At 34.9% G+C, this 12182-nt stretch overlaps 1 protein-coding gene across 1 annotated transcript in view; it reads left to right on the forward strand.

The window, feature by feature from the left end:
* The window catches only part of pard3ba (par-3 family cell polarity regulator beta a), a 278096-nt gene that overhangs the window by 146679 nt on the left and 119235 nt on the right, over positions 1-12182 (forward strand). Inside the window, 1 exon segment of the mRNA XM_056453859.1 lies at positions 5341-5514. Within this exon segment, the coding sequence (XP_056309834.1) occupies positions 5341-5514 (174 nt within the window).

The following is a 12182-nucleotide window of genomic DNA, read 5'->3' on the forward strand; positions in this document are numbered from 1 at the left end:
TGGTCAGAATTAACGTGCTGGAAAATGCCAGCAAAACTCCCGCAAGTAAACAATCCGGCAGACACAAATATGGCTTTTTACTATGGAGGGACGACGCTGCGCTGGCTGATTGTATCCCTGGGCATAGTGGACTATTTAGTTTGTATAGATCACTTTAGACAAATGATACATTTGGAAAATGAAGCGCGACTGTGGCTGGAAAACAATGTTTTAATGCTTTGCAAATGCATCGCAAGTCAATTTAATTTAGCTAAACTGTTCATCTTCCTGAAATATTACCAACGATCCATCAGGTAATTTTTCCCCCCTCTCTGTCTCTGTTTTAAAATGGATTGTTGTCAACAAATATTTTGCATCCACATCCTATAATGCACAGTGCATAGGACTACAGCAGCTGAATTAGTCCAAAAATGTACTTTTTGCGGTTGGGTTTGTTCTAGTTCGGATCATGTTCTCATCACAAATGAACCGCTCCAGGGTTCGTTTGAAAGCATATTGAGACCACTTTTTCAATGAGGCCTTGGTTCGCGTTTTTGGCCCAATTTTGGTGCGCACTCAAGTGTGATTGCAACATTCACACCTTCCCTCTAGGTGCGGTTCATTTGGGAAAACAAACTCTAGTGCGATTCAGCTAAGTAAGGCAGGTGTGAAAACACTCTTAAAGTCCACATGAACCGGAAGCTGCAACCTTTTTTTTATATTGTGATGCAGAGGAACAAAATATTACATGACGAAACAGTGGGCGTGGCTGTTTTTTCTACTGTGAGCTGATTGGATGTAGTAAAGTCATTCTGAAAGATCGGTAAAAGGGTTTGGGGGAGAGTTATTACAACCTAACAGACACCTCCATCTTACCATTTCTGTTTGTTGTCATAGTGCTGACAGTTTGAGGGGCGTGGTTAAGTGTGCTAGCCACGCCCAATACCTTAAAATTACATAATCAGAGAATTTTACTCAAACCCCCCTCCCCAAAAAAACAGGAAGTCCATTTTCAGATTTCAACAAGAGCAAACATTTATTTTTTTCTCAATGACGTGCACAGATGAATTGTTCACCACAAAACTGGCAGTGTGAGCTAACAAAACCATATGGTTAGTTTTGATTTCATTTATACTTGCTTTCAGTTGTAGATACTAAGCATATCTATAAGCTAGCATGCTCCAAAGTAAAGTCACTAAATTTGTGTTAAGATAAAATAAATATCAGAACTGCACTGAGGCAGATTTCCTTACTTATTTTAAGTCTGTGGATGGTCTGTGTATATAATACAGTTATAATGTGTAGTCTCATAACAAATGTCCGTTCAATGAAAGTCAAAACAATTCAAGTAAGCTGTCTTTGTATGCAGCGGTCTCTCACTATAAGGCGGTTCACCTTTCGTTGCCTCGCAGTTTCGTGGATTTCTATAGTGTAATTTGACATGCTTTTTTTTCTACTGTGCATTGTGTTCTGCATCCTGATTGGCTGTAGACTATTATCAATTAATCTCCTACGTGCCGTATCCCCTGGACAGTATAGAATACGTTCAGCTTATCAAATTTACATATCTGCAAGGAGTGTGACTCTGAAGTGCTGTACTGTGTTTGCAAGTTTTCTAGAACGTAACTCCCACGATTAACGAAGGACCACTGTATCTATAGTCTTTGCTTGTAATATGTGCGCTACAAACATGCAAAATGACTTTTGAATGAGTGAGCTGCGCAAACTAGCGGTGTGTGTGTGTGTACTCAAGTAAATTAGAGACTTTCTGCAATTTTTGATTGTATTTAACATCACTAGAAGTGAGTTTTTCACACAGTTTTGTATAAACCTGTTTGATTAAAAGTACTTTAGGTGACTATTAAACCGCTAAACAGTTTAAAACAAAAAGTAAACCATATTTTAAAAGAAATACCAAGTATTAAAATATTTATATCATTAAGTTTGTTTTAAATACACTCAAAAATGAATTTTCCTACTTGTTTTAACTACTTATTTAAAATGAGTTGAATCAACACCATTCTTGAGGGTTTTTTTGGGACAGCTTAATTGTTTTTACAAGTGGATTGAACATAAAACAATCAAGTTAAGTTAACCTATTTGTTTTGGGGCAACACGAAGGAATTGTGTGGAACGCAGCATTTATTTACAGTGTATAATTGAATCACTCCAGCTATGTAGTTTGTTAGTATGTAGTTTGTAAGTAACTACTGCCAAGTAAGCTTGTAAGTAAAGACAAATGTTTTGTGGGTTATCTTTGGTGCTCTTCATGGGATGCTGTCCTCCATCTTTGACAAAAAAGCAGTCTTGGGATGTGTCTGCTTGTATATGCATGAGTTTATTTTCTCAATAGACGGGCACAAGTGTTTGTGAGAGGCTCTCAGGTCGGCATCGGTGGTCTGTGGTCAGTGACCCGCCCAAGGGGTCAGGATCATCTGCCGTGACACAGACTCTCAGGAGTCTTTAGCGGCTCCAGTGGCTTTTAGCTGCTAATCTCTTTTGTTCCTCCTCAGCAGAGTTTTATTTAGGAAACCACAGCTGCGAGCCTTAATCCAATTCATTCCGGCCCGGCCTTTTCACACTAATCATATGCATCTGTAATTGTATCTCAATGCATGGTGGGGTGCATTAAACATTTAACAGTGGGGATACACTGCATAAATGTTTTTAAATCGCTCTATAGGGCTTTAATGTTGGGAGTAGCTGGCTAAACGTCGCTACTAACCTAACTAGAGTGTTTTTTAATTTGATTGGTTTTCCCACCCTGAAAATGGTGGTTGAAACAGCAGGTTTAAATGAACAATTCATTCCAAAATCAGACTTATCGAAGCTTTAATGCTGTAACCTTAAATTAGAAATGTTATTATATATTTTAGAATTGATTTTATTTATTTATTCTTTTTTTTATTAATTATTTCAAGTTCTTTTTTACATTTCATTTTGAAAATATGTTTTCTATTTCATTTTAAATTTATATTTCATTATAAAAATATGTTTTATGTTTCATTTTAAATTTATATTTCATTATAAATATATGTTTTCTATTTCATTTTAAATTTAGATTTCATTTTTATTTTGAATCTTAAATTTTAAAAATAATTTAGGCACTGCAGAGATTTGTAAATTGTCTTATTATAGAGAAATTAAAAGTTCTTTATTCTGATTGATTTTGTTTCTGCCATTGTTTTATCTATAATGTTTTAATTTAGTTATTTTATTTTTATTATTATTATTTTTTAATTATTATTTTTTCAGGGTTTTCACCTTTAATAGATAGGAGAGTATTGACAGAAAAGAATGGGGAGCAGAGAGAGAGGACAGATGGACATAGGACAGCGAGGCGGGATTTGAACTCAGGTCGACGTGAGCACCGGAATGCATGTGTCGACGCACTAACCACTACACCACTGGCGCCGACGTTTTAATTAAGTTTTAATTTACGAAGTTTTCCTTCGGCTTAGTCCCTTTATTCATCAGGGCTCACCACAGCGGAATGAACCGCCAACTTTTTCCAGCATATGTTTTACGCAGCGGATGCCCTTCCAGCTGCAACCCAGTACTGTGAAACAATTCCCCTGTACCACATGCTTTTGGACTGTGGGGGAAACCGGAGCAGCTGGAGGAAAACCCACGCCAACACGGGGAGAACATGCAAACTGCATATAGAAATGCCAACTGACCCAGCTAGGACTCGAACCAGCACCTTCTTGTTGTGAGGCGACAGTGCTAATTAGTAATTCGTTTTTAGTTTTTTTTTACCAGCATGTACAGTTTCATTATACAACAAAATCACTTCACATTCTTAACAAGACGCATTAAATGAGAAAAGAAGAAATTAAATAGTAAAAAACTAATAATTACATAGTAATAATAATAAAAATAATAATGATGCAGTGCGCAGTGGTTAGCACTGTTTTCTCACAGCAAGAAGGTCGCTGGTTCACCACAAGTCCAAAGACATATGCTATAGGTGAATTGGGCAAGCTAAATTGTTCATAGTGTATGTGTGTGAATGAGCGTGTGTGGGTGTTTTCCAGTGATGGGTTGCGGCTGGAAGGTCATCCGCTGCGTAAGACATACGCTGGATAGGTTGGTGGTTCATTCTGCTGTGGCAACCCTTGAAGAATAAAGGGATTAAGCCGAAAAGAAAATGAATTATTGAATAATAATAATAATAATAATAATAATAATAATAATAATAATATTAATAATAATAATAATAAAATTAAGAGGAGCAGGTACATAATTATCTAATTACAAACAAATATATTATACATATTTTTCCAATTTTAGTTATTAACAAAAATGAATAAATGCACTTTTAGTACAGAAAATACATGTATACTAACATTTTTATGCAAAAATGTTAGTGTACAGAAAATACATGTATACTAACATTTTTATGCAAAAATGTTAAAGGATAATTTAGCTTCTATATCAGATTTCAAATAGACAATAAGATTAAATTAGGAAATTCTGGTTTTATTTATGCGTCTGTAATTAATACTGCTGTTTTAGTTCATTTTTATAATATTTAATTTTGAAATATTCCACCAAACCCATACTGTAAGTAAGCAATCGTTTGATCAGTATCACTAACATTAGTATTATAGTAAAAAAAATATTGTCCATTAGTTAATATTAGTTAATGTATTTACACACGAGCAAACAATTAGTAATACATTTATTACTGTATTTATTCAACTTGGTTAATGTTAGTGTTACAGAGGCCAGCTAGCGAAGTGCTATGCAGGTAAACCTAACTTCTATAAAGGTGCTTTAGGGACAGATGCTAAGAGGCCTCCTTGTTAGAGCCATGCGACGATTCGCCGGTTTGATCCCAGCTCAGACCGTGTTGGGTGCAGTAGGACCAGTTGGTTACATGTGGGGGCTCGTCCGGGATAGGAGTGAGGTTTAGGGGTTGTAGCTTTTCTGTAGCCTCCTTGTTAGAGCCACCGAATTCCATGCGAAGAATCACCAGTTCGATCCCAGCTCAGACCAGGTTGGGTGCAGTACGACCGATGGGTTACATTAGTTAATGCTTTTTAAGTTAAAAAAACGTTATTGTTAACTCACTGTGCATTAACTAATGTTAACAAGCACAGATCTGTATTGTATCTGTAATAATGCATTAGCGTTTGTTGAACTTTGATTAATAAATGCTTTTCAAGAATATTGATACTTAGTTAATGTTAGTAAATACATTTACTAATGGATCATTATCCTAAAGTGTTACCTATATGTGTTTATGGTCGCTTTAAGATGACTAAAAATGTATAAATATCTGTAACTTAGCATGTGTACCTACAAATTCTGAGTACATGTGCAGTGATATTGGTGTTTGTCTGCTCTTGTTTGCAGGATGGTCGCTTGCGGGTCAATGACCAGCTGATAGCAGTGAACAGTGAATCTCTGGTCGGACGCTCCAACCACGACGCAATGGAAACCCTGCGGCACTCCATGTCCACTGAGGGGAACCTGAGAGGAACCATCCAGCTAGTGGTTCTGCGCAGTCTGGAGCGCTCACCTGCTCAGGTATGGCCAGTCCCTGTACCATACCGATACAGACCGCTTACCCGCAGGGTCTCCGAACCCGGGTCTTTATCTTCTGGCCACCGGCATCACCGCTATAGCCATCACAGGCTCTCGGGTGACTTGAAATGGTAGAAGAAAAGGTTTTATTATCCTCTTTATGCTGAGATTTAAATCTGAATTTGAAGAAGGAGAGGTGTGAGATATATATTTTTCAGCATCGATATCTTGCAATGTGTGCATCCGCAATAGTCACATCGCAAATGTTTTTCTTACACTAAAAAATATCCATAATTCGTGGTCATTTCCATATTTTGTGATTTGATTTTTTTTATTTATTTTTTTTTTATTATGTTATAATTATGTTTTTATTATGTTTTTTATTATGTTTTTTTTTTTATTTTTTTTTTTTATTTTTCTATTTTTGCTTGTTTAATTATACATTTGAATTGCATTATGGGGTCTTAATCTTTCTTCCAACCACTTTTAACCTTGAAAAGTTTGAAAAAGTGACTTTTCTGATAACTTTTAATAGTTTAAAGTATTTTTAATAGTTTAAAATATTACGAAAATGTCAATAAAAGTCACTTTGTTAAACTGTAGAGTTGAATTTTAACATTAAAAGTCGACAGAGCAGAGATCAACATCCCATAATGCAATTCACACCCATAAATAAACAGAAAACACTTGTGAGTGACAAAATTGTTCATTAACAGATATTTTGTTACAGTGTTTATAGAATTTTTCTCTTGTTTCTAGTGCAAATCATATCAAGATTATTTAACTTACCCCACTGGCAGATACTTCTGCTTGTTTTAAGGGAAAACTCTTAATTTTGCCTTATTACATCTGTATATTTATGTATCTTATGAAACTGTATTCATATTACAATATTTATTGCATAAAAAAAATCGCATTATTAGATTTTTCCAATATCGTGCAGCCCCAGTGTGGGACCCTTTTGTGCTATTTCGAAGGTGTGCGATTACTATTGGATTAATTAATTTAAGGTCAGAAAACACGTCTTTCTTAATATCGATTATCGCATTTTCTGAAATGGTTGTTTTAAGGATACAGTCTCTGTAAACCCTGCTCAAAGTCTGCTCTACTCTGATTAATCAATCTGTTTTAATCAGCTAAAACCAAACATCCATGACCATATCTGAATTTCATATCCTATGAATTAGACCACAAGAGAAGCTGTATAATGATATGTGATTATAAATTTGCCTAAAGTTTATATTTGCATACACTTAAAGAAAGGCGTTTGCTGTTTGTTCAACCTACTTATTTAAAATGGGCTGAAATAACATGATTCTTGAGGTTTTTTGAGGACAACCTAATTGTTTTATGTTCAATCTACTTAAATCTGCAAATACTTAGAAGTTAGCTTAATTTCTTCAGCACTAATTGTGTGTGGAACCCAGCATTTTTTGACAGTGTAGACCTAATTTAAACCGTTAAAGTCTAATTTACCAGCCCTCCTGTTACATTTTAATTCTTTAATTGACTTCCTCAACACTTGTAAACACAGTCATATGGAAAACTGATGTTGATTTCATTGTATCAAGTCCTCATCCTTTGGAAGTACGTTAGAGGTGGACATAGAAAACAACAGCTTATTGACAACACAGACCAAACTCTTCCAGACCCCAACTACAATTTTAGTGTATCAACAGACTGGAAATATACAGTGCAGCGCTCTGCAAGCATTTTCTCTGATATATTTTTTTATTTTGAATTTCTTGGCATATTTGTCACACGATTAAAGTAATTTCTTGATTCAACAGGTCTGGCTACATACCGACCTGCGTGTGCTTTAGCTTTAACAAAATTCATCATTATTAATCGTGATTAAACCAGGAGGGGGGCACTTACTTTTTCACATAGTTCCCAGACAGATCTGGACAGCCTTTTTCTCGTAATAAATGAAACCATCATTTAAAAAGGCTGTTTTTCATGTACTCTGGTTATTTTTGTATAATCATATTTGCCTATTTGATACACTGTTAAAGTCATTTCTTGATTCAACAGGTTTGGCTATAATTCGACCTGCATGTGTTTTAGCTTTACAGAAAACAAAATTCATCATATTTAAATTCTTGATTTAACCAGGAGTGAGGCAATTACTTTTTCACGTATCTGGGCAGCCTTTTTCTTGCCATAAATGAAATCATCATTTTAAAAAGGCTGCTTTGCGTCTATTCTGGTCATTTTCGTGTAATAATTTTTGCATATTTGTCACACAATATTTGTCTGACATGTGTGTGCTTTAGCTTTACAGAAAACACAATTCATCATTATTAATATCCATTAAACCAAAAGGGGGGCACTTACACAGGGCCCAGACAGGTCTGCACAGCTTTTTTCCTCGTAGTAAATGAAATCATCATTTAAAAAAACGTTTTGCATTTATTCTCGTTATTTTTTGTGTAATGATTTTTGCATAATTGTCACACTATTGATAATTTCTTGATTCAACAGGTTTAGCTATAATTCGACCTATGTGCGCTTTAGCTTACAGAAAATAAGATTCATCACATTTCATTCTTGATTTAACCAGGAGGGGGGATTACTTTTTCACAAAAGAGCTGGGCAGCCTTTTTATAAAAAAATTAAGGAAATCAAGGAAACCAAGAAGGGGGCACTTACTTTTTCACACAGGGCCCAGACAGATCTGCACAGCTTTTTTCCTCGTAGTAAATGAAATCATCATCAAAAAGGTCATTTTGCATCTATTCTGGTTATTTTCGTGTAATAATTTTTGTATATTTGTCACACTATAAAAGTAATTTCTTGATTGAACAGGTTTGGCTATAATATGCCCTGCGTGTGCTGTAGCTTTACAGAAAGCAAAATTCATTATTATTAATTTTGATTAAACCAGAAGAAGGGCACTTACTTTTACACATAGTTCCCAGACTGATCTAGACAGGCTTTTTCTCGTAATAAATGAAATTAGCATTTAAAAAATGCTGTTTTGCATTTTATCTGGTTATTTTCATGTAATAATAAAGGGGTAAACACTTGTTAACAGCACTGTACAGTATATTCATTGCCTGTGATGTTTGCTTTGCACACCTTTTACTTTTTACATGCATTATTAAAGGTAAAATCTAAAACAATAATAATTAGGGCACTTTAAATATTAAAATCTCATAGTTAACAGATCCAAATAGCACATTCGGCCAGAATAAAACTTCTACATTGGGGTCAGCTAGATATGAGTTGCCGTGGAAGGGATTGTCGTGTTATCATGGACATTTGAGGAGGAAGTCCTTGAAATTAAATCATTGTATTCATTCATTTTCTTTTGCCACAACGATGATTGTTCCTTTCCTTGTTTTTGCTTGACTTCATTATAGAGCACTTTTTCATGCTTCCTGCTTTTGTACTACTAACACTGTGCACATGCATGTATGGTCATTTACTCTTTTCACTGCTTTATTAATGGAACACCTCATTCTTTATGTCTGCTTGCTTCCTTTCTGTATGACTGAAGTTTTCTTTCTTTAAAATAAAGGAATCTTAAATCTCTGCATGCACTCTGTTTCTTTTTAACACCTCAGGCTTTTCTTCCTGAATAATCTTTTCTGTTTGTTCTGGATAGGGCATGTGGTGTTATACTTTTTTTTTTTCTTTCAGTTATTGAGAGATTTATGAGCTTTCCCAAACTAAAATAGCTCAAACTTTCAAGCTAAAATACAGCAAGCCTGAGTGTGTTCAATGCTGTTTGGGGTCAGTAAGATTTGGGCGACTGATATTTTTCATTTCAGGTGCTTAAATTGGAAATGATGTTCTTTTGAATGCACAACATGATGATGATGATAATAATTAGAAATGTTTTTTTTTCTGAATATAAAATCATCGAATCTGTGACTGGAGTAATGATACTGAAACTTCAGCATTAACATAACAGGAGGAAATTACAACAGAAATATATTTGATGACAAAACAATTACTTTGATTAGAAATATATTATAATATCCCCGTTTTTACAGTAGTTTTCAGCAAATAAATGCAACTCTGGTGAGACGGCTTTCAGAAACATTAAGAAAAATATTACTGACAAATCAACTATTTTTGTCTTAATGTATAGACTACCTGACAAAAGTCTTGTTGCCTATCCATGTTTTAGGAACAACAGAAGTAACTTGACTTCTAGTTGATCATTTGGTATCAGAAGTGGCTTATATGAAAGGCAAAGGCCTCTAGATTACGCTTATTTTTACCAAAATAAAATATGATCATGTCTTGATTATTAATTATTTAATTAGGACTGTAAGATCTGACTTTGCTTAGACAAAAGTCTTGTCACTTAACAGAAATAATGTACAGTATTTAAATAAAGTTATGGTGCAGTGAAAAAAGAATGAATATTGTGTATGACTCCCATGAGCTTGGAGGATTGCATCCATACATCGCTGCAATGACTCAAATCACTTATTAATAAAGTCATCTGGAATGGCAAAGAAAGCGTTCCTGCAGGACTCCCAGAGTTCATCAAGATTCTTTGGATTCACCTTCAATGCCTCCTCCTTCATCTTACCCCAGAAATGCTCAATAATGTTCATATCTGGTGACTGGGCTGGCCAATTCTGAAGCACCTTGACCTTCTTTGCTTTCACGAACTTTGATATGGAGGCTAAAGTATGAGAAGGAGCACTATCCCGCTGAAGAATTTGCCCTCTCCTGTGGTTTGTAATGTAATGGACAGCACAATTGTCTTGATACCTCAGGCTGTTGATGTTGCCATCCACTCTGCAGATCTCTCGCATGCCCCCATACTGAATGTAACCCCAAACCATGATTTATCCTTCACCAAACTTGACTGATTTCTATGAGAATCTTGGGTCCATGTGGGTTCCAGAAGGTCTTCTGCAGTATTTGTGATGATTGGGATGCTGATCAACAGATGATTCATCAGAAATAAATCTACCTTCTGCCACTTTTCCAAATGATCAACTAGAAGTCAAGTTATTATTTGTTGCTCTTACAAATGGGATCAGTGACAAGACTTTTGTCAGGTAGTGTAGTGTATACTAAAATTATTAATAAATGATCAAAAATATTATACTGGATATTATGTGACAACATCTGATCATTGAATTTAAGAGTTAGACCACATAAAAAGTAAAGGACATACTGTGAAAATTTCTTTGTTCTTGCTTTACATTGCTTGGGATATACTGTATTTGGAATAAACCTCTATAGGATTTTATTAATGTGGCTTTATATCTGTGTTTCAATTGTGGTTGCACTCATTGGATGAGAGCACAAATGTTGGGCTCTCTTCTACTGTTGTCAGCTTTACAGTTTCTCTGTCTTTCAGGGGGTCCGTCATGTTCACTGGGCCCCCCCTTTTATTAATGTGGTGGTAAGTTTAAGCAGGAGTCACTCTGTTTATTAAACAACCTGCATGACAGATTCCTTCATAATAAAGGTGGTTTCACATGATATAGAAAACAAGTCAGCTAAAATTACATTAGTATTTATTAATGGAGAATTTTCTGTGTCTATGAAAAATGTTGATCACTTCAGGAAGTGTATGTCATCCATATGTAAACATATTAAAAAAGGATAGACATATGTTCTTTACTTTTCTTTCTTTACTTTTTTCCTTGATCAGCATTTTAAAGTTGAGATTTTAAAGAAAGAAGGCAATAAGAAATGAAGAAATGATGGAATGAAGGAAGGAAGAAAGGAAGAAAAGAGGCAATGAATGAAGGAAAAGAGGAAGGTAATAAGGAAGGAAGGGAAAAAGAAAGGAAAAAAGGAAAGAAAAAAATGAAGGAAAGAATGAAATGGGAAGGAAGGAAAGCATGAAATAATAAAAGGAAGGAAAGGATGAAATAAAGAAGGTGGAAGGGAAGGAATGAATGATGGATAGATGAATGAATGCAATGAATGACAGAATATAAAAAGGAATGAATGATGGAAGGAAGAATGAATGGATGAATTGATACATAGATGGAAGGAAGGAAGAAAGAAAGAAAGATGGATGGACTGAAAGAATGATGAAAGGAATGAATGATGGTAGGAAGGATAGAAGGAATGAAGGAAGAAAGAAAGAAAAATAAAGAATGGATGGATTAGTTGATAGCAGAAAAGGTGGATGAATGAATGGATGGAATGATAGAATGATGAAATGAATGATGAATGGAAGGATGGATGAATGGAAGGAAGAAAAGAATGAACGATGGATGGATGAATTAATAGATGGAAGAAAGGAAGGAAAATGGATGGATTTAATGATGAAAGGAATGAATGATGGAAAGATGGATGGAAGAAAGAAAAAGAAATAAAGAGAAGGATGGATGGATGGATTGATAGATGTATGAAATGATAGAATCATAAAAGGAATGAATGATGGAAATATGGATGGATGGATGAATGGAAGGAAAGAAGAAAGAAAGAAAAAGGAAGGAAGGGTGGATGGAAGGAAGGATAGATGTATGGAATGATAGAATGATAAAAGTAATGAATGATGGATGAATAATGGAAGAAGTGAAGAAAGAGAAAAAGAAAAAGAAAGAAAGACTGAAAGATGGATGGATGAATGAATGGAAGGATGGGTGGATGGAATTATAGACTGATTGAAAAATGGAAGTAAGGATGGAAGGAATGATGGATAAATGTACGGAATAAAGAAAGGAAGGAAGGATGTATGG

Source organism: Danio aesculapii, chromosome 1, assembly GCF_903798145.1.
Source record: "Danio aesculapii chromosome 1, fDanAes4.1, whole genome shotgun sequence".
NCBI classification, from domain to species: Eukaryota; Metazoa; Chordata; class Actinopteri; order Cypriniformes; family Danionidae; genus Danio; species Danio aesculapii.